General features: G+C 39.4%; 1 protein-coding gene across 1 annotated transcript; it reads right to left on the bottom strand.

Annotated features, from left to right (window-relative positions):
- Positions 1-22,356: 22,356 nt before the first annotated feature.
- On the bottom strand, positions 22,357-25,871 carry tppp2 (tubulin polymerization-promoting protein family member 2). Its single transcript, XM_085356151.1, has 3 exons — positions 25,681-25,871; positions 23,398-23,551; positions 22,357-22,548 (listed from the first exon to the last, which is right to left on the bottom strand). The coding sequence occupies exons 1-3, from the start codon at positions 25,869-25,871 to the stop codon at positions 22,357-22,359; spliced, it is 537 nt and encodes a 178-aa protein (XP_085212277.1).
- Between the last annotated feature and the right edge of the window lie 1,702 nt (positions 25,872-27,573).

Genomic DNA, 27,573 nt, shown 5'->3' with positions numbered 1-27,573 from the left:
CTTATTTTTTTGTTGTGACAATGATTCTTGGCAATACAGTACATGTAAATCTGTTAATTATGTCTGTTTAAACAGTCTCCAATGATTATTTTCATGTTGGGTTGAAATAAAATAGTTCCCTCTGCTGTTACTGCAGTGTAGTGCAACTTCCGCATGCGTGAAATGGACACAGTGGGCTGTATCTAATACATACTGTGATATTGGGTTGGAAAGCGTTACCTATCAGTGCAGCAATCAGCATAGCATTATCCGCATCTTCTCCACAGTTTGACCCTGCAATCCAGTTGCCATATTCAAAATCTGGACTATCACTGAACATAACGTTCCTCCACATTTTCAGGTTCCAGTGCACATGCGGCTAACACCTGCAGAAAAAGGCCTGATGGTGAAGTGCAATTCTGGCAAGCCTCCTAGCACCCCTATAAGACACAAGATCAGCTGCTTGCAGACTGTTTCAAATTGTCTTGGAAGAGAGCCGTTGGCCATATCAACCTGCAAACCTTCACATGCACAACAAATCTGTAAAAGACTGGTTACAGTTCCTAAGTGCTAACAAGGTGAGGGAATGGTCCTCTTGTGGTGTCATCTTCTTGGGCGCCCACTTTGCGTCTCTCACGTCCCCCGTTATATGCAACTTGGCTTCTAAATTGAAGATGTACCAGTGCTCATTTCAAATACTACTGCAATTTGGTTTTGCAGGATACCGGCTTGAAGTTGCCCTATGGCACAGGTCCTGTCAAGATCAGTTAAACGTGGCATGCTTGGCGCAGACAAAATTGACCAATGTAGGAGGGCCCATGCTCATAGATGCCGCTAATCGGACATCATTCAGGCACCTGACTGTCAGCACCTGGGGTACCAGATGCTCAAAACAAAAGTCAAGATTTGACAAGTTTTTATGTGGGCATAGCCCACATACTCAACTGTGTTGCTCTACACACAAATTCATTTTGCTTACAAATGTGACACCATTTAAGGGGAAATAAACAAGCTTTCCAGTTATAAAGGGCTTATTGACAAAAATCACTTTTTAAACAAAGAAATAATTTAACTTTTGCATTTAGACCGCAGGTACAGCATATTTTTTTAGAAGCCGTCTGTTTTGAAAGTTTGTCCCATTTGTTTTGTATGTCAGTCATCATCCATGTTTTCTAGGGCCAGACTGTAGCATGTCCTCATGTTCATTTTCATCAGCTGCAGAGCCTATACCTCTGTTGCCACATGCTGTTCTATCAATCTTTGTCAGTCTGTTTTGAAAAATGAAGAACAAGCACGCACACAAGTTACACACACACACTGTGTGATTATTGTTATTTCCCGAAACTTCACTGTGACTCCTGACTCCTGACCGCTGTTACTTTCAGCGGAGTTCATTTGAAGTACAGCAGGAAGTGAGAGTGATAGCACTGCTCTGGGGACTACTGCTGTTGTCATTGTATGCTACCTGATAGTAAAGTAAAGAGAAATAGAAGGAAGAAAGAAGTCTAAAACCAGAGGAGACAAAAAGTGGAAGAGAGAGCATTAATGTGGTACCAAATGTCCCAGTCACTCGGGACAAACATTACCTTGGGACATTCACTGATTTTTAATGAGTCTGAAAAAGTTGTCTTTAAAACTGGCTCAACACGGAAGTTAGTGCAACATTTTGGCTGTGGAGTGTTGCCATAGGCTCCTTGAAAACATGTCATTTACAAAAGTCTGATGTGCCTTCCTTTGTTTTCTTTTGTTTTGGGGTTGTTGTTTTGGGTTTTTTTTTTGGGGGGGGGGGGGGGGGGGGGGTATGATTGTAGCTGGAAATTGTTGCCTAACATAAGTACAATGTATTGTTTCGCAGTTTATATTAGCCATCTGGTTATTCCGAGTAGCAAACACAGACTCTTGCATTCTCCCTGTGTAATGGAAGTGATGCATGTATACATTAGTGAACCTGTAAAGCTTTGTGTTGTGTTCTTTATTTGTGACTCGCTAAATAAGCCACATACATAGCACTGACCAGGCTCTATCACTGAATGTGCTGCAGCTGTGTTTTCAAGCACTGGGCTGTAATACCAGTGATGCATGAATCACTCGGCCTTGCTATCGATCAAAACAAATCCAGTTTTTCCTTGCTTTTTTGACTTTACTGCTAGAACACATTCAATTCAGGAGTGATGTCACTTCCAGCTCCAACATCTTACCTTTAAAACAAATGGGACATGTGTTCAAGCTATGTGTGGAAAATGGCAACTAGTACAGTTATCAACATAGATCTGCCTTAGACCTTTTCTCAGCGATTAAAAAAGCAATGGGCAATATCCTAATTATCCTGCCATGTTTTTCAGATCTAAGGAGTAACAAGTTGTGATATACCTAAAAGATAGGTTCACAAAACCATTCAACAAATTCAAAGTGAGTTTAAGTTCGATGTCCAATAATATCAAAATTTAGTCCTTCTTATATTCTCTATTCTCTCTATTCCCTTCTTAAAAACTCAAATTGGGTGGTCTAGTATCTTGACATTCCTAATCCAGATTTCTTTTGAATATTCTATACATCTTACTACAGGGCTTATTCAAGTTGTCCTTATTTCAGAATAACACAAATCACGCATAAACAGAGCTTTTGAAAATATAAAGGGAGAGAAAACATAAAATAGGGACAAAAATTAAGCAAAATTAAATCCCAAAGCAGAACAAAAAATAGAAAATGGAAAGACAAAAGGGAACGGTCTTGTCTCAATTTGCCCTCTCAAAGCTGTTAGACTTAGTATTATATGGATTCATACACTACTATGAAGTAGAGATAAAATAGGAATAGAGGATACATGTTTACACACACGACAGTACACCAATTTTGTATGATAAATGTATCTTTCTGCAGTCTCTGTGACTCTCCTGAAGAAGATATCTTCTTCCGTTTCAACAAGGACTTACTCAACACACCATATCACTTATCCATGTCCTTTCCCGCCTCTTTTGTTGCCTTTGCCATCTATCCCTTTCCACTTGCTTCTTCTATTTTCAGTGCATCTGCCACGGTCAGATTCACATAAAGTGCAAACGTTCATTCAGTTTGCTTTTTGCAGTCTCCATCATCAGTTTTCCAAAGCAGTCCCTTTCAGGCTTTCACATCTTCCTGAATTTCTTATTTTATTAATTTTTTTGGTTTAACCTTTTAGATCAGTCTATCATTGCAGTATAACTGTATTAGTTTGAGGTAATTCCCTGAAAAGTCCCCCCTTTGTGTGTATTTATACTTAATGTGTGAAAGAAAGTACTGACAAAACCTTAAAGAAAAAGATCTGTATAAAAATATATATTCCCTACATGTATTTTCTCTGTGGAAAAGCTGATTTAATATATCTATAGACTGCATCATATTGCCTTGACATGCCAGTCTCTTTCTTTCCCCAGTTTCTCTCTCCCTGTCCATCTTCCCTTTCATCTTTGCTGCTATCAGCTGGAGCAAATCCACCAAAAATACATAAAAAATATCCATCGTCATGCTTCTCAGAAGGTGGTAAATCACTGTTATCTCTTTTATGTACACCTCCTCCACTCTGTAACGTGTTGCCTTTTTATCCACCCAACCCTGCATCTGTCCACATCATCTCCATCCCTCCTCCTCAACCTTCCTTTGCTGAAACTAAAATCCATTTCTAAACTCTGTCCATTTCATGTGCCTCTACAGCCATCTATCATGTCCAAGTGGAGCTTGAGATCAAAACACGAGGTAAATTTGTTTGTTTTCTGTCACGATGAATATTTCATGGATTGCTTGTCTGGCTTTAGTTACATAATATGAGATAGCCTTGATTCCAATTTTTGCACTTTTTTCACCAAAGGTTCATTTGAAGGCTTCTTACGTTCCTTACTACCTGGACTAGAACTAAATTGTGTCCTGGGAGTTTCTGTTCATATGTGACATTTCTAGACTTGTGCAATGGTCATTCGATAATTCATTTACTGACAATCACACAAGTTATGAGCTTGAAATGAATTCATGCGATTTGCCTTTTTGTAATTGATTGTTATATAGAACTAACAAACTTTTCAAGATGTCAGACCTTAACCAGACTCTTTCATCATACCACAATTTCAATATACTGTCGAAACTTATCTACACAAAGTTATTCTCTCCAGGGTCATAAATGGGGAGTAATTCAGAAACAAAGAAACAATACATCATGGCAGCTTACCAAAAGTGAATGAATATCCTGACATAGTCTCATTTTCCTTATCATCTTGGGTAAATTCCACATAAATGATGCCAGTACTGTGAACCTTCCTCATCTGTAATGCATCCTTCTACTATTGCTTTAACAGTCAGCATTTCTTATTTTACTTTCACCTTCATCCCTTTCTTGTTTTTTCATATCTTCCCTCTTTTGTCTTGTTTATTTTTATTCTTTGAGCCCCTGTCCTTATTTACAAAATCATGTTTCTTATCCCATTTTTTTCCATCATTCTTGATGATTTCTCATTTCTTATAGCTATACATTTACCTATTGTTCTCCTATTCTCCCACCAATCCCTACTTTTTGTCCTCAAACTTTCCTTTCCCTGTTATCTTTATTTCTTTCATTCCTGTTCATTCACTCATATTCTCACATATTTATGTCTCTTTCTGCCCATCTGAGTTTTCTCGATCTCTCTTTTGCTGCTGTCCCTTTTCCTAAGCATCAATTTTCTCTCTTACTGCCAAAGCTAACTCAGTATGTAGGGGAGAGCGGGGTAAGTTGTCACACTCTTCACACTGACTAACTTTTACTGAGCACCATACATCACAACGTAATAAATGTTTCACCAAATGAAAGACGGAAGTCTCGGGCACATATGATGTATTCATTACATTTTCATATCTTATCTCATTACGGAGTTGTAGACTGTTGAATAGAGAATGTGCACTTGTGACAATTTGCCCCATCGGCAGGTAAGTTGTCACACTAGATTATCTTAAAATATGAACACAAATACTTAATTATGATTATTGATTTTAATTGTTAAATTCAAACCAAAACTGGAAATTTGAACAATTATGCCAAGAGAATTTGGAAAAAAACAATTATTTCAATCCAATACACATTTTAATCAAAACATTAAGTAGAAAGAAAACTTTAGTTTGAACTTTAAACTCAAATGTTCTCTGGCTTGCACATAAATCCATCATAACTGAATGGAATGCTGCAAATAACTTGCTTTACTTAACATGTTTATCCTCTGAACAAAACAGATGCCCTATTTCTGATTAATCAGACTCAACTTCATAGTCACAATTCTGGCACACATAAATTGCCTGGCCTGAGGTGCAAGCATCATGGGCCCATTTGTTGCATTTCACGCATTTTACCCAGGTCTCTTTTGGACGACTGTTTGAAAATGGCTCCACACAGACAAGGCAGAAGCACTCTTCATCATCTGATGATGACTCTTGAATTATTTTTCTTCTTTTAGCTGCGTTGTTCTTCATAGGTCCAGATGTTTTCCCCCCTCGCGTCCCTCTCTTTTGAAACAGCTTTTGCTAGATTCAGCCTTATTCTTTTCTTTTTCTAGTTGCTGCTTCACTGGCGTGTCGGTTAGAATTGCTGATTTGCGTCGTTTTCTTCCTTTGCTGGATGGTTTTCGGCGGCCAGCTTTTGGATATGGCTGGATGTCCTCTGGAGTTGGTAGTCCGCTGTCAGTAATTGCAGTGCGGTAGTTTATGTCAAAATCCTTTGCTGTACTTGTGATTGATTTGTTCTGCATCTTTACCTGCCTGACTGCCTTTAACATAATGTCAGGTGGTGTTCTGCCACGCTCTGTCTTTCGTTGATAATTTCGAACCATCTTACTTTCTTCCTTCCTTCCTTAATTCCTGCCTCTCCTTCCTTTCTTCAAAAACCTTATTACAAATACAAATGAATTACAATATCACAATTTTTTGGAGCATTTATTTGTACTGGGGCAAGTTGTCACATGTGACGACTTGCCCCAAAGTTAATGAGACAACTTGCCCCAAACTGACATTTATGCTAATTTTGGCTAAATGTCAGGGTTAGCTCAACATAGCACATCAGCTGAAGTATCAAAAGACACGTTAATGTCTCCTCTATTTTGTGTAAAATAATAATCTGTAACATCTATACCTAACAAAGTTGTACTGAAGAAAACTTAAAGTGATTTATTTTTCCTTTTAGGTCAAAAAAATAAAAAAGATGTGCTCACCTCAGATTAGAGCAGTCTTGACCACATGTGAACAGGAGGTTGACTATAGAAGAAGAAGTCACACAAAGTGGCTATTTCATTTTTGAGATAGAGCCTCTAGTGTTGGAGTTATGAACAGTGTGACAACTTACCCGTGTGACAACTTACCCCGCTCTCCCCTACTCTGCGTTTTCATTCTCCACTCACTTCCTTCCCAGCCATACTAACCCCTTTCTCTGTTGGGAATGTTTGAGTAATTCACTTAACACTACACCCTTTGCACCCACACATATACTCTTACCTTTGTTTGTACTCATTCTCCTGTTCTCTATTTTTGTTTTTATTTTTCCTCTTCCCCTTTGCTATATTACTATGTTTCCCTGCTTCTCTCTTAGGTATGAAGCAGCTCAATCACATAAACACTACAGATAAAAAAAATCTCTTCACCAATCCCTCCAATCTTCTCACAAGGATTACCTTCATTGTTAGCTTGATTTCAGCTCAGTCTTCATACCTGGTCTTCCTGGCTTTGCACTTCTGTCTCTACTGGGCCTTGTATGTAACACTCAAAGCTTTTCTGATACCTGTTGAATATCTCTCTCTAGCTTTCATGACTTATCATTTCTCTTCCAAAATAAAAAAAATAAAAAAACTCCCTCACTTGCAGTATTTCTGTGTTTTGCCTTACATCAGCACTCAGAGCATCTTACATCCCTTCTCCCTCCTATTGGCTTTGCAATTTCTCTCTTTCTCTCTGCTCTCCACATTTCTCCAACCACCTCTTACTATCTGTTTTCTGCTGAGAATAATGAAATGTTATCAAAATGCAGTTGGACCAAGATATACCAACAAATGCACACAGAGAAACTTGAATCTGGGCACTAACAAACAGCGGTAGGTGTTGAGAACATCTCAGCATTGCCCAGTGATTTGAGGCCAAATCATTGGCAATGCTGCCATCCACTGGAATTTGTTGATAGAACATATCTTAAGAAGTCAATAGTTTTCACAGAAGATTATTTGATATCATTGCACTGCATTACATAATCGAATAGTGATTGATCAGTTCCATTTAGCTGTTGTAACATCAGGGTCCAGTTTTTGTGTTTTTGAAGATAGAAAAGCACTGATCCATTCAGTCTTTTAAGTTAAAAACAAACAAACTGAAAATCTCCACTGTCACATGCTCATGCATTTGGACAATTGTGGTTCAAATTGCCAGAGGCATTAAAGACACTTAGATATTCAGACTAGAGGAGTCAGAAATCAAAACACAAACTTTGTGATTGGTAGATGATGTCACGGCGCGGGCCGTATAGGGCGAACTGGACTCTAAACTGATTCAACACAGACACCGGGTGAACGTGACAAGAATTTATTACAGCAAGTGACAAAAACATGAATACACACTAATGTGGATTTTTGGGCTACGTCCACACTAATTGGTTTTCGTTTGAAAACGCATCGTTTTCTCTCCGTATTGGCCTCCCGTCCACACTGAGACAGCGTTTTCCCTGAAGGAATACGCAGCGTTTACAAAACGCTCTTGAAAAAGAATACATTCGAAGACGGTGCTTTTGCGGTGTGGACAGCGAAACGTGGGGACACTACACGAGTACACTTGGGCTGGGGATATACAAAGGTTAAGGCTGATAAACACACACTGTGTCCTGGAACTGCTCTGACTGACACCTGGAAAGGAAACAGGCAATGAAGGGCTATAAAATTCACTAGCAGTAGACTTTGACTATGAACAGGGGCTTGGAGACTATGACTGTGGGAACTATGCAGTGTTTGGGGAGTAACGGAACACACGTACCACCGTTACGTATTTAAAATACAAAATATGAGTAACTGTATTCTGTTGCAGTTACCGTTTAAAAAGGTGGTATTCAGAATACAGTTACTTTGTTGAAATAAAGGGATGACACCACAGTCTTTTCCTGTTTCATATGTTCGGCTCTGCCCTCTTTATTTTTGGTTTCCACACCCCAAACAAAACACGCATTAAGAGGCTCTAATCCCTGCGTCTCAATCTCGCGGCCCATGTCACCTCTACTTGCGGCCCGCATAATGACGTGAAGAAATATTTAAAAAAATTATTCACAAAAATTATTTAATATGAAGGTAATAGGCAGAGTGTTACAGGCATAGCCCTAAAGAATGTAGCCTCATGGGCAGTGTAGTCCGTGCTGCAGGGAGAATGGACTGCCATACCTGTTATGTGTCTGTGAGCACGAGGGAGAGAGAAAAAGGAGTCGAAAAGTCATCACCGACCAGAAGCGGGAGATAGAAGCATGTAAATACATGTATAATAATAACCACTGCAGCCAAAAAGAGTGTCTGACGAGCCCAGTTGTAAGTAAGCTATTAAGACTCGACTGTACACTTTTTTCGTGTTTTTCTCCGAAACAATAAGTTCCGTTGCAGCAGCCTTTCAACGCCTCTCTCTGTCTCTCGCTAGCAAAGTTGACCCACACAAACAAAGTAAAGCTAGTTTTCGGCTACAAGCCCGACACAGAACCCGACGTATTAGCTAGAGGTCCCTTTACTACAGTTCAGAGCCGCGGACCTGTTTTATATATGTGTGAAACAGATCTCCATACGAGATCGCTGCAAAAAGTGCAGCCTTACTTAATGTCAACCTGCTGTAACTCATTTTATATTAAGATTTAAAAATCTAGTCGGTATTGCTATGGCGAGTAACCTTTAGTAAAAGTAATAATTCACACAGCAATAGTACATTCATGTAGTTGTAAAAAGCATGATATAATAGGTAATCCAAAGTATTCAGAATACGTTACTTTCACTGAGTAACGTAACGAAATACGTTACAAAATACGTTTTGGGGCATGTATTCTGTAATCTGTAGTGGAATACATTTTAAAAGTAACCTTTCCAACACTGGAACTATGACACTAAGGCTTGGAGGGGTTCTTATCTTCTGAGCAGGGATCTAAAAGTCCAATGGAAGACAGAGGGCGCTGGTCCTCTGTAATCACAGAAGAGGAGAGTTAAAGGTAGCTGGGTGGATTTTGAAGATAGGATTTTTCTGTAGTGAGTGTGTTCAGGCTTACTTGTGAGCAGGTGGAGATTGCTTCGGAGGGAGGCTAGGTCCAGGTGAGTTTGCAACGTCGTGAATCCAAATGGGGTCGAGCGCTGAGGCGGGGGGAGCAGGCAGGTGAGGAAAAGTAGAGAGATCCGTACCTGGCCAGGAATGGAGTGGGTTGGCAGAAGCGACTAGCGACCAGACTGAATTAACAGTGACAGTTTGCAGGCATGGTCCATGGATTTATCTGAGGACAGAGAATTAGGCTAGCACAAATACAAACAACAGCAAGAGACATGAACAGATTAGCACTAATGGTGATTAGCAGACATTCAGGTGACAAGTGGTTTCAAACGCTGGTCTTAAATACTGCCAGCATAATCAGCCTCAGGTGTGAATCCTACGTGGAATGAAGGTCTCCGCCCAGGGGAGGAGACCTAGAGCACAGCAAACCAACATGCCACTCACCCGGACCATGACAGATGACGTGCTTTGGCTCCAAAGCCACAACTGCCTCAAAACACAACAGTCCACCCATCCATCCATCCATCCATCCATTCGCTTCCGCTTATCCTTTTCAGGGTCGCTGGAACCTATCCCAGCTGTCTTAGGGCGAGAGGCAGGGTACATCCTGGACAAGTCGCCAGTTTGTCACAGGTTTTACACGTAGACACAGAAAACTATTCACAATCACATTCACTCCTGCATTCAAACCTACGGGCAATTTAAAGTTTCCAATTAACCTAACTCCAATGAGTGCATGTCTTTGAACTGTGGGAGGAAGCTGGAGTACCCAGAGAGAACCCAAGCAAACATGAGGAGAACATGCAAACGCCCTCTTCCATTTTCCTTTTCTTCAACAGAAGCATCACACACAGCCTTCAGTTATCACAGTTGCAGCACATTAACACACACGCATGCTTACTTTCCTCTTCAGCTATTCACTAACTATCGATCCACTGGTAATTAATGATATATATATTATATATAAATATTATATATATATTAACTGCTCCCTTTCACAAATAATGTTTTCTAAAGCTATTCTCTTTCTTTGGCCGTTGATGTTATTTACATTGCATTTTATATTTTATGGAAATACCTTGGCAGTTTGCACTAAATGCTATCTTCTCACGACCTACCTATTCACTGTCTCTTTCTCTTTTATCAGGCTTTTAGTCTGGTGTTAAACCAGCAGAACACAGCTCAGGTTGGCTGAGATCAAACGACTGAATGGGAGAGTCAAGGGTACTCTACCACCATGAAAATCTCTTTGGTTGCTTTTGTTGTAGGTTTATGTCTCTCTGAATAATGAAATGCCATCCACTGAGTTTTATTGCATTCATGTTGCTTCTGTCAGCATTGAAATTATTATGTACAACAAAAAAAGTGTATTTTTGGGTCACAAGCTTTTTTGATTTGTTTTGTTGTTATTTTATTAACCTATATTAATATTAATATATTAACATGCATTCACCTATATTAGCATGGATTGATCATGTTAATTTTTAAGAGATAATCTGGAGATAAAATTTATGTATGTTTAAACTGCTAGCAATTTAAGCTTTAGGTAGCAAAAGAAAAAAAATGTTCGTCTAAAACGTAACTTCCTTAAGTCAAAATCAGCTTTGTCCTGGAGAATTTCTGCAGAGGTGAAGTAACTCTGCACTTCTCCCACAGGCAGAGAGAGAATCCTAATGACCTTGTAAACATTAAGTGTAATCAAAGGAGCTTGCAAAGAAAAGCGTCTGGACTTCTTTAAGTTGCTTGAAGACGTTTCACCTCTCTGTCCAAAATGTGAACATGCCAATGTTCACACTTTGGACAGAGAGGACAGATGGTTTGAAAGAGGAGTGAAAGAAGACATCTATGTCCACTGTGAGCGACCATCTTTGAACAGAGGCGGTGGTTTACGACACCAACTCTCTGCCATCTATAATCCAGTTTTGAGATCCCTTCCCAGACGCCTTAACGCCCACTCACATCCTGGGCCATCTGATCTCAGGAATTCGCATAAGGTGGGGCCAGGTTTCACAATGAACTCACCCGAAACTCTGGCTGACTGGGACCCACACCCAGTTTCACACCTTGGCTCAGGCGAGTAGAGGATCATCAGGGGGTCCTTTTGTCCCTCTGTGGGGGGATACTCCCACTAGGTTTATATCTGGGACTCTCCACCATTTGACCTTAGAACTGAAGAAGCTTCTCGGATGAGAGGTGAAACGTCTTCAAGCAACTTAAAGAAGTCCAGACGCTTTTCTTTGCAAGCTCCTTTGACTACGATGACCTGGATGTCTGAGAACCTTCACAGAAATTGTGTGTAATCACTCAAGCTTGATTCTGTTTTGAGGAATGGGCTGTGGCACAATCCCTGATAAGATGGAAAACAATGCCAGCTTCATTATCAGATAGCTAGTAAGATGGTGTTTGACCTTCCTAAAAAAATACAAGAGTAGTTCCAAAAACTCAACTTTTCTGACTGGATATGAATTTAAGTATAAACCTATCGACAATTGTGTATAACTAAATGCCATTCTTGATATTACCATCAGATGGTGCTAAAGGAAAAACTGACTTCACTGTCCATAGATTTTTTTGTTTTAATTTTAAGATCCTAGTCACGTTTGTTTCTCTTCCTAGTAAACCTGGTCTAAAAAACCCAGGATGTTGTCCAGTTTAAAGGATCTGTCCTGTGCAATTGTAATTTCATCTCTAAAATAGAGATGAATAAAAATAGCCTTATTTTATAAATTAAACAATGTCTGAATATATATTTTTGCTACATAATTTTGCATAGTTCCATTCCCAATTTATTTAGCATGTGAGGTAAAAGGACCCATCCCTCTTCATTCAAATTTGTACGGCATATCCATAGGTTTTGCATGCCTGTAAAGAACTCGTGCGCATTATCTGGTTACAGTTCAACACATCTAAAGTCATTGATGGAACTCCTACTATACATTTAATAATAAACTTCAAACAAATTCTAGGTAGGACAAAGTTTTCCTTTTTTTTATGCTACATCTTTTGAAATCTACTCAGTAAAGCAATAACAAATTATGAAATTGTTCTCTTAGGTAGCTTTTTTTTTAACAGTATAACTTTTTGTTTACATATTAAACAGACAATTGTCACTTTATTAAATTCTTTGTTTAATCGTGTTTTCTTATCATTGTGTATTTAAAATTTACTTTGAGTGTTTTATTGTAGATTTGTTTTAACTAAATTTAGTGATATAGTCAAAAACATAATGACTGGTTTTATACATTTGTCAAATCAGTCTCATGATTAAAAAGAACTCCTCTGCACTACATTTATTGTTTTTTCCACCACAATTTACAGGAACCATGAAAAACCTACCACCGGGCAAACAAAACGTCACAGATTTTGAGTGTGGTTTCTGTTTGAACCCTCTTCTATTTAATTCTGCAGTCATTCCTTATGTCTTGATCTCTCTGCCTGCTAACAGCTGGGTGCTATGGCTCATGAAATCATCTCCTGTCTTCTGGACAGATCAGATGGAAGTCTCTGAGTTCCACTTGGTCCTTGCAGAGCTACTTTTTGGATTCCTGGGGCCACCCTTATTGATTATAAGTTTTTATTTTAATACCGAAATAATACAAAGCCATCAACACAATATTTACAGCTAGGGTTCAGTTTCAGTGCAGTGTCTGCATAGAACGCTATATTGCAGTGGTGCATCCCTTGTTGTATCTCAGGTATAAACCTTTAAGGTACAGGATGAGCTTTTGTTGTGTAATGTGGTTGCAATCCATCCTGCCTGTTTTATCAGAAATATACTTGTGCAATCGCATAACAATGGGCATTTATACCACTTGTGTTGTGTTTATCGTCATCATCAACTCGTTCTGCTCCATATCAGTTCTTAAAGCACTGAAACAGCCATCACCAGGCGAGGGAGAGAGGGAGAGATCCAATTTGGTAAAGAGAAGGGCTTTCAATATAGTCCTGATATTCCAGATGACTACAATTGTTGGCTATGTACCTTTGATCACTGTGTTCTACTTAGCTGGGAAATTGGACAGGAACACACTATGTATTTGGCAGCCCTTGACCTATGCTTTAATGATTTGGCTTGGTGGTTTCTATGCTCTCTTCTATCTCCGCAGAGCTGGGAAACTCACAAGAAATTATTTATTTGCAAATTGTTTTCAGCATAGCTACACTTGAAGCTACTTTTCTTTTATTTGTAAAATTTGCATTTCAATTCCTTTGTTTTAGAAATACATGGCATTGAATAGTTAGTATTCTTGGTACTATTTGTTTGGCATTTAGTTTTCAAAGTAAAAACTTGACCCAAGAATAGCCAGCCTCTAGGTTGCATTAAAAATTGGGTGCTGTGTGGAAAAATCAGCAACATTGTATTTTAGTTATTTAATGTTAGGTGAGCTTCCATTGGTATTTTGCAATTAAAAGAATTGCACATGTGTATTCTGAGGTCTGTTGCATTGTTTTACTTATACAAACAAATATTTTATACTCCAAAGAAATGTATTCAAGTAGATGTGATTGTGACATAGTGATATGTTGATTAAAAAATTAATACAAAAACTACATAGTAGTCTGTATTCTGTATTATTACTACTAGAAAAATAGAATAAATAACTACAATAGATGGATATGTATGTGGATACTGGGCTACTATGATGGAATCCAAAGCAATAATAAGTACATTCAGATATATAATTTATTGTGCAAATACTAAAAGGAATGCTACAACGAGTTGCAGCAGAGCAGCTATGTAGCCAAATGATTTGAGGCAAAAGAAGTGTTTCACAGATCTCGAAAGGTAAACTTATTGGGCCAGTGTGATATGATACTGAGTAGGGCTGTGCGATATGACCAAAATCTCATATGCAAATATAAAACATCTACCGTCCCGATAACGATATAAATCACCAAATTTTAATATTTTCTGTAAATTTTGTGAATCTAGGGCAGCTCGACTTGCATGAAGCGTTTCCATTTGGGCGTCGTGTACCTGCAGTTGAGTGATTTTACAGATGAAACTATACATTTTCAGACATAAGTTGTAACAGCCGCCGTTTTCTTTGTGAGTATTTATTACATGGCGTGCTGCGGGGAAAAGCCTGTTCTAACGTTTGAGTCTAAGGTTTATTTTTTAGCACCTCACGGCTATTTTTTGCTTCTCATCCGTAATTGCTCCGCATACTCTTTCACGTGATTTAATTTATCTTGAAAAGTCTCAACAGGATCTTGAGCTTTATTGTGAAAGGTTTATGTGGAAAATAAACAAGCAGACACCTGATGGTTTTACCGTCATTGCTGCTAATGTAAACGTATAAAAATAGGCGCTTGTCCGTCTGTAGTGTGGTTATATTAAATATGAGAGAAAGAGAGAACTTTAAGAAATTAATATAGCCACTACAGTGACCATCAAAACGATGAAAAAATAATGCCGTAAATAGTTTATTTTGCGACACCACGAAACAAACAATAGCGTAAAATGAAACAATAGATGTTTTTTTTATCGTCATCCGATATATATCTTTATATCGAACAGCCCTAATACTGAGATACAATATGTGAAATCTACCATACTGTGATGGTAAATTAGGCATAACAGGGTTAGGACTGGAAATAAAGCAAAAGAGGACTGGATGAGAAGTGACTTAATTTAAAACATCATCTATGTGCCAAATAGACAAACAGTTTCTTGTATCCCAACGGATATGTTCAATCATGACATCATCATCATAAACCCCTACATTCTCTTTTTCTTGTAACAGAAACTTAAAAACATTTCTAAAATGGTCTTTTCTTGATTGTCCATGTTTTTAGGAGTTTTTCTTCTAATATGGCCACTCATCTGCTCAATCAACCTCTGTGTTGCTAAAGAAGGAGCGGGCGTATAGTCAGGGAAGACAGAAAATATACATTCAAGAATATAAATTTCACTTAAATTTATTTTCATTATATTCTTCTGCATTTTTATCCCCATGCTTCTAAAACTTTCCATGGAAACTATAATTTAAATCTTGGCACTACAAAAGCTAAGAAACATCATCTTTATTCAAATTATCTGCATACAGGTTCTAGATTACCTTTGGCCATTAATTTGGTTACAGTTCAACAGTGTTAAAGCCCTGAAACACCAAGGGAATTCTGTAATGATTTGGCTTGCATGTGTTAGTCTTCTCGACAATCTCAGCAGAACTCAAAAACTCAAGAAAAAAAATAAAATTGCTGCACATTGTTTTTCACATATAATTCAATTCAATTCAATTCAATTTTATTTATATAGCGCCAAATCACAACATAAGTCGCCTCAAGGTGCTTCATAGATACAGAGAAAAACCCAACAATCATATGACCCCCTATGAGCAAGCTCAGGGAGGGGCGGCCATCTGCCGCGACCAGTTGGGGTGAGAGAAGGAAAACAGGATAAAAGACATGCTGTGGAAGAGAGACAGAGGTTAATAACAGATATGATTCAATGCAGAGAGGTCTGTTAATACATAGTGAGTGAGAAAGGTGACTGGAAAGGAAAAACTCAATGCATCATGGGAATCCCCCGGCAGCCTATGTCTATTGCAGCATAACTAAGGGAGGATATAATGACCCCTGAGACTGTAATTATACCAGTTATACTGTATAGAATTATGTACCACATGGTATATTTCTTCAAAAGGAAAACAAGGAGGACAAATAAGTGCTTTGTAATTATATGAAGTACACTTCTTTGGATCTTTCATGTACTAGTTTCACTATAGACTTCTTCAGACCTGCACTCCTTTCTATTTATCTGATGGCATCTTAATGTGTCAACTTCATGTGTAGTTGCCAATCTTGGTCACTTTTCTGTAAAAGTCACAATGGCAAGTTTACCAAGTCAGAAAAAGATAATATTTACATATCACTTTTAACACATCGTAATTCTGAATGCATGTCTTAAGTTAAGTGGGAAAACATGCACAAAATTATAATTACACAGTACTGTTGCATCTCTGCAGCATCTTGACTTGCTGGACTCATGAAAGATGAATGAATATTTTAACTGTTTCAACTGGTTCATCTGTTCACTCTGTTTTTTGTTTGTTTGTGTTTTTTGTCCCTACATTGTGGTAGTATTGAACCACAAGTATTTTTCTTGTATTTCCTCACCCATTCTGATGTAGGAGACTATTTCACGGAGAGTTGCTATGAGTATATTGCAAAGAATTTAATTTGACTAAGAATCCATGTATTTTCATTGTTTTATCTAAACCCTTGCACACGTTTACATACTTCTATGGAAAATTATAAGTGGCCACTTATGCCAAAGTCTGAAAACACCAAACCCTGTTTATTCAAATTATGTTCTCACATCAACAGGCTTTGCATGCCAGGAAGGTACTCATAGCCATTATTTGGATGCAGTTCAGCGCATTTTTCCCCACTTATATTATAAAAGATGCAGCTCCAACTTTACATGTTAAATAATCTTCAAGAACAAGACAAGGTTTGTACTTTCAATTATTTGTACCTATCAGTCTTTCTAGGAAGCAACTAGAAACAAATAAATGTCTTTATATGTGGCTTCCATCCTGCATTTTCTGCATTTTCTTTCAATTTGTAAAATGATCTTGAGCAGTCGTTCTCTTGGATTTTCTAAAGTTCTTTCAAAAATATTCCTTGAACATTGGCTTCCTTTTCACTTATTTTCAGTCCAGCACTTGCACCTGACCATATTCAGAAATATGTTTTTTGTTTGTTAAGCCAAATACTGACCTATAAATGAATAAAGCATGAAAAAGGTTGTGTTGCTTTTACAAAACCAGTGTTGGTTGTAATCACATTACATTTTCGATTCATACTGTAATTCAGTAATTAATTACATAAAGTCGTCGAGATATGTCGTTACTTGTGTTATAATAGGGATTTGTATCATAGGGACTGTAGCCTAAGGTTTATGATTTTAATTAGTAATTATGTGATAATGAGTTGTTGGTTTTATTACAAGTTAGCAAGAAAGTAATGTTATGAGAAGTGTAACATATGACTTTGTCTGGTGAGTAAGTGACTTACTACACTACTTTTAGAGTAACAAGTAATTTGCAATGTATTACTTTTTGAGTAACGGTCCCTACACTGTACAACCAACAACTTGACAAAGAAGCAATTTTTAATTGGATGTTTAGGAATTTTACCAACAGCCTGTTACAAAACTCTCTCATTCAGTTACAGGAAATCCACATAAAATGTAGAATAAAATGGCATGAAATGACTAAAATAGTATTTTTGCACCAAAGAACTATTAGCTAAAAATGTGGCATATTTCAGCATGTTTTTCCAAAAAATAAAATAAAAAAGACTCTTAGGAACCTGGACAAATGGAAGACAGAAGAAGAAAGAGCAGGCAGGAAATCAAAAGCAGGTGAACAGTATCTGAAAGTCGCATCCTTAAGAAATAGGTCCAATAAAGACCAAACATGGGTCGTGAGTGATATATATCTGTCCCAGACGGCCGTAGTGATCGATGTAGCGGTTCCGAATGACAGCAATATCAGGAAGAAGGAACACGAGAAGCTGGAGAAATACCAAGGGCTCAGAGAAGAGCTTGAGAGGATGTGGAGGGTGAAGGTAACGGTGGTCCCCGTGGTAATCGGAGCACTAGGTGCGGTGACTCCCAAGCTAGGCGAGTGGCTCCAGCAGATCCCGGGAACAACATTGGAGATCTCTGTCCAGAAGAGCGCAGTCCTGGGAACAGCTAAGATACTGCGCAGGACCCTCAAGCTCCCAGGCCTCTGGTAGAGGACCCGAGCTTGAAGGATAAACCGCCCGCAGGGGCGTGCTGGGTGTATATATACCCTAAGGACAATACCTACAACCACGATTACCGACACTAACAAGCTGATCTACAATACGGCAGCAGTGATCAGTGAGATGCTTGGCTACAAGTTGAACAGCCACAGGGGGCAGTACCCTCCATGGAGAAGGAGGCTAGAGGGCAAGATCAAAGTAGCACGGAGGGAGGTTAGCCAACTAACGGAGTTGCAGAAAGGTGCGACAAAGAAGGTGCATAAGAAATACAGCAAGCTGTCCATACCTGAGGCCTTGGAAACTGCCAAGCAAAGACTCACAGCCGCTTGAGGAGGTACACCAGAGAGATAGAAGGCAGGAGAATAAACCAGCTGTTCTCCACAGAACAAGCAAAGGTGTACTCTCAGTGGCAAGGGAACAATAATAATAAGAGAACAGCACCACCAAGGCTGGAGACGGAGCAATACTGGAAGAGCATATGGGAGAAGGACGCAACCCATAACGGCAATGCTCAGTGGCTAGTGGATCTGAGGGCAGACCACAGCGACCTCCCTGAACAGGGTCCAGTAACCATCACAGTGGCAGATATCCAAGAAAGGGTCTCCAGTATGAAGAGTTGGACAGCACCAGGGCCTGACATGGTTCACGCCTACTGGCTAAAGAAGCTGACTGCACTCCACGAGCGTCTGGCAGCACAAATGAACCAGCTGCTAGTTAACGAGAGACACCTAGAATGGCTAACCGAAGGTCGGACGGTCCTGATCCCCAAGGACCCCAAGAAGGGACCGGTCCCCTCCAACTACCGACCAATAACCTGCCTCAGTACTACATGGAAGCTCCTGTCAGGCATCATATCGGCTAAGATGAACAGGCACATGGGTCAATACATGAGCCGGACACAGAAAGGAATTGGCAAGAATACCAGCAGCGCAAAACACCAGCTACTGGTAGACAGAACAGTCAGCCGAGACTGCAAGACCAGACTGACCAACCTGTGCACTGCCTGGATTGATTACAAGAAGGCCTATGACTCAATGCCCCACAGCTGGATACTGGAATGCCTAGAATTGTACAAGATCAATGGGACCCTAAGAGCCTTCATCAGGAACTCAATGGGGATGTGGCGTACAACACTAGAGGCCAACTCCAAGCCCATAGCACAAGTCACCATCAAGTGCGGGATCTACCAAGGAGATGCTCTGTCCCCACTGCTGTTCTGCATAGGCCTGAACCCCCTCAGTGAGATCATTAACAAGACTGGCTACGGATACCGACTACGGAACAGAGCAGTTGTCAGCCACCTCCTGTACATGGATGACATCAAGCTGTATGCCAAGAGTGAACGAGACATCGATTCACTGATCCACACTACCAGGCTATACAGCAATGACATTGGAATGTCGTTCGGACTGGAGAAGTGTAGTCGGATGGTAACAAAGAGAGGGAAGGTAGTCAGAACTGAGGGGAATGAACTACCAGAAGGCAACATTGCAGACATAGAGGACAGTTACAAGTACTTGGGGATCCCACAGGCGAATGGGAACCATGAAGAGGCCGCTAGAAAGGCTGCAACCACCAAGTACCTGCAGAGGGTCAGGCAAGTCCTGAAGAGTCAGCTGAATGGTAAGAACAAGATCCGGGCCATCAACACGTACGCCCTGCCCATGATCAGGTACCCTGCTGGGGTAATAGGCTGGCCAAAGGAGGAGATAGAAGTCACTGACATAAAGACAAGAAAGCTCCTTACCATGCATGGAGGGTTTCACCCCAAGTCCAGCACCCTGAGGCTGTACGCTAAGCGGAAGGAAGGGGGCCGGGGACTGGTGAGTGTCAGCACCACAGTCCAGGATGAGACAACGAACATCCAAGAATACATTGGGAAGATGGCCCCAACTGACCGAGTGCTCAGTGAATACCTCAGGCAGCAGAAACCCAAGAAAGAGGAGGGAGACAAGGAACCATCATGGAAGGACAGGCCCCTGCACGGTATGTACCACCGGCAGATAGAGGAGGTGGCTGATATCCAGAAATCCTACCAGTGGCTGGACAAAGCTGGACTGAAAGACAGCACAGAGGCACTAATCATGGCAGCACAAGAACAAGCTCTGAGTACAAGATCCATAGAGGCTGGGGTCTATCACACCAGGCAAGACCCCAGGTGCAGGCTGTGTAAAGATACCACTGAGACAATCCAGCACATAACAGCAGGGTGCAAGATGCTAGCAGGCAAGGCATACATGGAACGCCATAACCAAGTGGCCGGCATAGTGTACAGGAATATCTGTGCCGAGTATAACCTGGAAGTCCCGAGGTCAAAATGGGAGATGCCCCCAAGGGTGGTGGAGAATGACCGAGCTAAGATCCTGTGGGACTTCCAGATACAGACGGACAAAATGGTGGCGGCTAAACAACCGGACATAGTGGTGGTAGACAAACAGTAGAAGACGGCCGTAGTGATCGATGTAGCGGTTCCGAATGACAGCAATATCAGGAAGAAGGAACACAAGAAGCTGGAGAAATACCAAGGGCTCAGAGAAGAGCTCGACAGGATGTGGAGGGTGAAGGTAACGGTGGTCCCCGTGGTAATCGGAGCACTAGGTGCGGTGACTCCCAAGCTAGGCGAGTGGCTCCAGCAGATCCCGGGAATAACATTGGAGATCTCTATCCAGAAGAGCGCAGTCCTGGGAACAGCTAAGATACTGCGCAGGACCCTCAAGCTCCCAGGCCTCTGGTAGAGGACCCGAGCTTGAAGGATAAACCGCCCGCAGGGGCGTGCTGGGTGTTTTATATACATAATCTTGATTCTACAGGTGATTACAGTTATTGGTCATTTACCACTGATTACTATATCCTACATGTCTTGGAACATAGTTTGGGATACACTGTGGATCTGGAAGCCCTTAAGTTATGTTCTAATGATTTGGTTTGGAGGCTCTTATCCTGTCTTCTACCTCCACAGAGCTGGAAAACTCACAAAGAGCTTTTGAGTGTGTGTGTGTGTGTGTTCCTGTCTAGCTATCTTTGTGAGGACTGACAGCTGCATTCTACTATATTGTGAGAACCAACAGTCACTTGTGAGGACACACTCACTGGTCCTCACAAGTTTAAAGGCTTTTTGAGGCTCAAAATGTGGTTTTAGTGTCAGGGTTACAATTAGATTATGGTTAGGTTCAGGGTAAGGGGGCTAGGAAACCATTATGTCAATGAAGGTCCTCACTAAGATAGCTGAATGGGCTTGTGTGTGTGTGTGTGTGTGTGTGTGTGTGTGTGTGTGTGTGTGTGTGTGTGTGTGTGTGTGTGTGTGTTGCATTTGTATGGATTTGTATTTGTTTGCTATTCAAACATTTAAATGACTAGCACATTACTCAATATTGCTTTTATTTAACACACAGGCATACTCTTCTAGAAACATGCTGTAAAATATACATATTTTACATATCACTTATATTGCATTTGTAGTGTACGTATTATAACTTCCTGAGTACTATATGTTCCAATTGTGATTTAAAGGATCCTACAGACTTTTCGTTTGTTTGTTTTCTAATGTTACATTACAGGACATGTAAAACAAGGAACTATTTTCCCATGTATGATCAAATTTTGCATTTTAGATATTTATTTAGATATTTGCAATCACTTCTTTTAAATTACATTTCCATTCATGGTGAAAATGGGCATTCTTTATTCATTAAACTTAAAAAGACAAAACATAGTGAAAAGAGATGTAATAGGAGGATTTAAAGTCCCATTATGATTACAAAGAAAGTTTAAAAAAAACTGTTTAAGTAATTCATATGTTTAGCTTCATCAGTACCAGAATCTAACTCTTTGTTCTTCGCTGCTTGGTGTTTTTTGTTTTTTTGTTTTTATTAATAATCAAAGAGTGTTGCACTGTGTTCTTTCATGCCTATTGCATTTTTCTAAATAAACTGTTAAAAACTATTAATTTCATACTATGAAACTATGATGAAAATAATGGGCACTGATTGGTCATGTAATAAAGGCACTGAAATATAAAATGAAAAGCTCGCAGAGCAGCTACTGAGATAGCGCCATTCTTGATACCAGCTATGTTTTTATCCTTTGCATTATGATTAACAGAGCATAGCAATGTATCATAGTATTCACACTAACGGCTATATGTTTAGTAAGGCACAGTGTATAGCAAAGCAGAGTAACAATATGAAGCATGTAGTTTCTTTTTTGGTTCCAGCAGAAAATACACAGAACACTTTTACTTGTACATGCTGTATACATCATGAAATTCCCACTTTGTTTTGTTTAACTAAATAAAACAGGCATTAACTTCTGTTTAGTACCCCTATCTAAGTTATTGGTGAAACATAATAATGGCTAGCAGTGTTATGCCTCTTTCACTTTGTCTTCGTAAGTGCCGCTGCCCTTGTAAGCTGCCACATAACCACTGGTGTCTGGGATGTCTTCACGCCCAGCCTTTCCTTTGCCTTTTCCTGTGTCATCAAACCGCTCCTTGTGTGAACCAGTGTACTTGGAGGTGTCAGTCAATCTGTCCACTGCTGCTGCCTTGGTAGCTTTCTAAAAAAATGGAAGACAGAATACTGATATAATAAACTTTTTTTTTAATTTTTTCCCCTTTTAACCCAGTAAAACAAAAACTCTGTATTGTAGTGTCTTTTTCAAGATGCAATGATTTGTATCTAGAGTTTCTTTGGTAATCCAGTTTTAGATCCAAAATAACACACTGACAGTCAACTATTTTTTCTGATTTGTGACCTAAACAGTTACACAAAGATTTGGTCATCAAAAACAAGTAGCACTTTCTATTCCAGCTCAGTAATAAAGTGATAACAGTGGGGTGACAAGGTGGAAACAAGAACATAATAATGTGGTCATTTCTACATTATCACTACTCAATTACCAAGGTAATAACCAATTACTATCCTTGTAATATCATGGTAGCATCATTATCACCTTATAACTGAGGTGTATTTCCACAATCTTGCCCCTAGTTTTTGGGCACTTATTATCCAATTACATAAATTTCAGTGTAATACATGTAACCACTGCTGCTATCATGATATTACTTGGAATTTAAGTGGTTATTACTATGATGATTGAGTTGTAATAAGGTAGAAATTACCACATTATTACAGTCTTGTTTCCACCTTGCTACCCTACTGTTACCACTGTATTACCAAGCTGTAATAGGAAGTGCAACACAAGAGAACAAAACATGTTAATACATTAATCTCACTTAAACAAATTTTACCTAAGATGATCTGTTTTACAGTTTAAATTTAATTGTATGGTTGAGGGTCAAACTACTACTACATATATAAGTTTAAAGGGATGCATAAGTGTAGTAGCTGGTTGCTGCCGACTTCTAAGCAGCAAATTTTGAGTTTATTATGACTTAATACTCACAGTAACACCAATGTTGGCAGGTTCTTTACCAACAACGAGACCATAAAGCTGCTGAAGTGACTCTTCCTTGTTCTTGCCTTTAAAACGTTTGGGAGCCAACTCTGTCAGGGCCTGGTTAAACTGCTCAAATGTGATTACACGAGCTGACTTTGCCCTGAGGAAACACAGAGTGTTGCCAACTATATTTTGAGAGAAATAACAAAATGAATAATATAATATACACTGCTCAAAATAATGAACAGAAAACCTTTTAATCAGGGATATTAATCTGGTCAGTTAAGCAGCAGAGGTTGTTGTTAATTAGTTTCAGCTGCTCTGGTGTTGATGAAATTAACAACAGGTGCACTAGCTGGGTAACAATGACACAACCCACAAAACTGGAATGGCTTTTCAGGTGGACACCTCTGACATTTTTTCTCTCGTCATCTTTTTTTGAGTTTTGTTTCACTAGTTTTCCATTTGACTAAGGTCAGGGTTACTACTGGTAGCATGAGGTGATATCTAGATCCTACAGAGATTCCACAGGTACTCCAACTCCTCCAGGATCACACATTAATACCTGCCTGTCTGATCAAACAATCAGAAATAGTCTTCATGAGATTGAAGAGGAACCATGAGAGGAAACAACATCCTCTAGTGGCCCCTGTGTGCACTGTCTGTCACCTTAGAGCCTAATTGGTATTTTTCCAGTACAATACCAGGATTGGCAGGCACCCCGTGCACACCTTCCCTTTGTTGGCAAGTATTTGCTCAGAGGTGGTCATTTGTTGGGGTTTTCTCTGTAGTATTGTAGGATCTCTACCTTACAATATAAAACTTGCCTTAAGGCAACATTCTGTTGTGATTTAGCGTTATTTAAAACTGAATTGAATTAACATCACTCAGCATGATTGCTTTAGTGGAGGATCAGTGATTGTCTGATCTACGGATGTGACGCAAAGACCTCGAGCATATAACCCCAGTGTTGGCCTCTTCATGCTGGTGGCTTCCTGTTCCTTACAGGATCCAATTTAAAATCATACTTTTTGCTTTAAAATCACTTAACGGCCAAGCTACCTCTTACCTATCTAAGTTCCTATTTATTTATGGTCCAGAAAGAAACATGAAGTCCAATTCAAAACTAATGTTATCCAACAGTCTACACATAAATCTCATGGCAACAGAGCCTTCTCTGTGGCACGTCGCACACTTTGTAATAGTCTGCCTCTAAATATAAGATATCCAGAAACAATGGAACATTTTAAATCTTTAAAGACCCATTTTTAATGACTGGCTTTTAGCTCACGTTGACCCATATATTATTTTATTTTTTTTAACCACCTTAGCTGTAGTTGTTTTAGTTGCATTTAATGTCTTACTGTTTTATTCCTCTTCTTTCATATTTTATTGCATCATTGTCATGCATTTTACTTATTTTAGTTACATTTTAGTTTTTAAAGCACCTTGTGCAGCATGAACTGTTGGAAATGTGCTATATAAATAAACTTCACCTTGACCTCGACAGACTAGGCAACAGCACCCTGACTGCCACTAGGTATCGAGGTGAAATCTTTGGACCCACTGTCACACACAATGCTCGGTCTCATGTGGCGAAGGTATGCAGGCAGTTCCTGGAGGATGAAGGAATCAATACTACTGGCTGGACCTCACACTCTCCTGACTTACATCCAATAGAACACCTCTGGGACATTACGTTTCTGTCCAGCCAATGCTCTCTGGTTGGACCTCACACTGTCCAAGAGCTCAGTGACGCCTTGGTCCAGATCTGGTAGCATATTTCCCAAGGATACCATTTGTTGTTTCATTAGGAGTATAGCCCAACATTGTTAGATGTGCATACAAGCACATGGGGGACAAATAAACTACTGAGTACCATTCTTACAATAATTGCTGCAATGAACTTGCAAAATGGACTCAACTACTACATCATATTTTTTACCTTGACTTTCATGGTGTCTTTGAATTCAGTCCTCTGTAGGTTGATCATTTACACAATGATGTGAAATTTGATGCATTTTCAAAGTGTTCCTTTCTTTTTGAGCAGTGTATACTGTCAAGGGACAAGCAATGAGTAGATGCTACAATGCTATAATGTGATTATGAGATGTCTTAAACCCTTTGCATTTACATGAATCATGAAGTTTATTCTGTAAGGTAGTCCCAAAACAACAGAGAGTCACTAACTAAAAATTGACTGTTCAGTTACTGAAAACCAATAACCACATTGTGACATACATTCAAACCATTATGTTTTTGCTGTGCAAAGTCAAAATGAAATCTTACTTGACTTTGCTAAAAACGATGTCCACGTCTGTGGTAGTCACATTCTTCCCATCAGTGATGTTACAGTCTTTGCAGAGCTTTGCAAAATTCTTGCCGTTCATCTCCTTCCCTGTAGCTTTTGTGTCTCCGTGGACTGCAAACTTCTGGAAGGAAGTCTTGACCTCTTCTAGAGACACCGAACCCTCGGCCATGCTGACAGATGAACACATGCAGTTTTTAGTCAATTCAAATACAAAAGATTGTAACACTTTGTTCTCCTGATTAAAAGAATAATCTAAAAAAAGGCCCTTAAATAGCTTGGATAAAATATCCTTTGTGAAGACATTTTGTAAAAAAAAATTAAAGTAATAACTATAGGTTAACTGGCTGCTGGCCTGCCAAGACATAGCTGCCAAGATAGTGCATCTAATTTTCTCTCTGTCTTACACACACACTTTTACTGTGTATCCATCATTATGCTAGTGTGTCTAAAACTGCGCTCAAGCCCATTTAATTCAATCAACTCAATTTCCAAATGGCTTCTCTGCTGTTCAGTCTATAGTGAATGAACAAACACATTCCTTCTCCTTCTCTTCTGCCCCGTCTCTCCATCACACTCACTGACACTTACTTATTCATGAGTTAAGTGTTACCAAATGTGGCTTTTGATCGAGCTACACTGATATGAAATTTATATTAAATATTCACTGCATATAAAAATAACCATAAAAACAAATAGCACAGAAAATGTTTCAATGAACACTTTAAAACTAATGCATTTTAGTATGGCGTCATCTCAGTTTACGAATAATCCTAAAAAATAATAATTATAATAATAATAATTACCAGTGCTGGTGGGTGTAAAAATATACATCAAACTATTATTACATGTAATCTTTCCATATATTTTTTTTCAAGATTATTTCTACTGCCCTCTCACTGCAGCACTGCAGGTACTAAATGATACAACAGTAAAGCACTAAATCACAAAAATATAAGATGTACCTGCTAAATGGAAGGATGCCGTGTGGATAGTTAGCCAAATCCGGAATTGCTAACAGCTGCTTGATCTCTTTCTCCGCTTCTGCCTCTCCTCCTTCTTTCTCCGCTTCTGCCTCTCCTCCTTCCTGCCACTCCCAGGCTGTCTGACAGTTACGTAAAGGATGGAAGGATGCAGAGAGGCAAGGAGAAATGGGAGGCAATGGGAGGGGGAGAGAGTACCGACAAGCACAGTCAATGACATCATGGGTGCTCAGCCTCTCTTCTGTCTGCTCACTGTTATTAGCTTCCTGCCTCTCTCACAGACTTGCTCAAGGCTTTGTTATGTTATACAACATTCTGTGGAGTTAAACCTTTACCAACATTCTCTTGTACACAAATACATTTTGCTGTTCAGTTTTTTTACCCAAAATGATTTTTTACCATGCTCTTTTTCTGACTGGAATATTTAATTCAACTCACAGATATATATCTGTCGTGCTCTTGCTGTCATTTTCACAATAGCCTTCTTGTTTGAGCAAAGATGAGAGTGCCCCTTGACAGAACAAAGACCAGTGACAACATAAATCTGACACTTTACAAGAATAACTATTCTCTCTCGCAATGTCATATCAACCACATAGAATAATGGTTCTGTATTAAATATAATGCATAATAACGTGCCTGAAGATTCAAAACTATACCTATTTTTTGGACAGTAGCAATTTTTATGCCACCAAAGTTTGACACAAAAATACAATAAATGTGCAGATGATTAATTGCTTGAGGCTGCTGGCTTTCACTGTGTGAAAGCTCATTCGATTGTTTTGGCCACTTGGAGATATCCCATAACTTCAAGGTTTAATTTTATTTCAGTCATTGTTCTTAGTGTTTCACAGGCAGGCTGGGTTTATCCTAGCTATAGGCATGCCTATA

This window comes from Diplotaxodon limnothrissa, linkage group LG6 (genome assembly GCF_057381915.1).
Source record: "Diplotaxodon limnothrissa isolate DT_005_m linkage group LG6, D_limnothrissa_male_GT1.1, whole genome shotgun sequence".
Taxonomy (NCBI): Eukaryota; Metazoa; Chordata; class Actinopteri; order Cichliformes; family Cichlidae; genus Diplotaxodon; species Diplotaxodon limnothrissa.
Note: the sequence above shows the minus strand (reverse complement) of the source record. Positions and strands in the feature narration are given on the sequence as shown.

Excerpts from the sequence above, each read along its gene's own strand:
- tppp2 (XM_085356151.1), bottom strand. The coding sequence starts at position 25,871 with ATGGCCGAGGGTTCGGTGTCTCTAGAAGAGGTCAAGACTTCCTTCCAG. Across the intron at positions 23,552-25,680 it reads ATCGTTTTTAGCAAAGTCAA|GGCAAAGTCAGCTCGTGTAA; the intron begins GTAAGATTTCAT and ends GTGTTTCCTCAG. Across the intron at positions 22,549-23,397 it reads CTGCCAACATTGGTGTTACT|AAAGCTACCAAGGCAGCAGC; the intron begins GTGAGTATTAAG and ends CCATTTTTTTAG.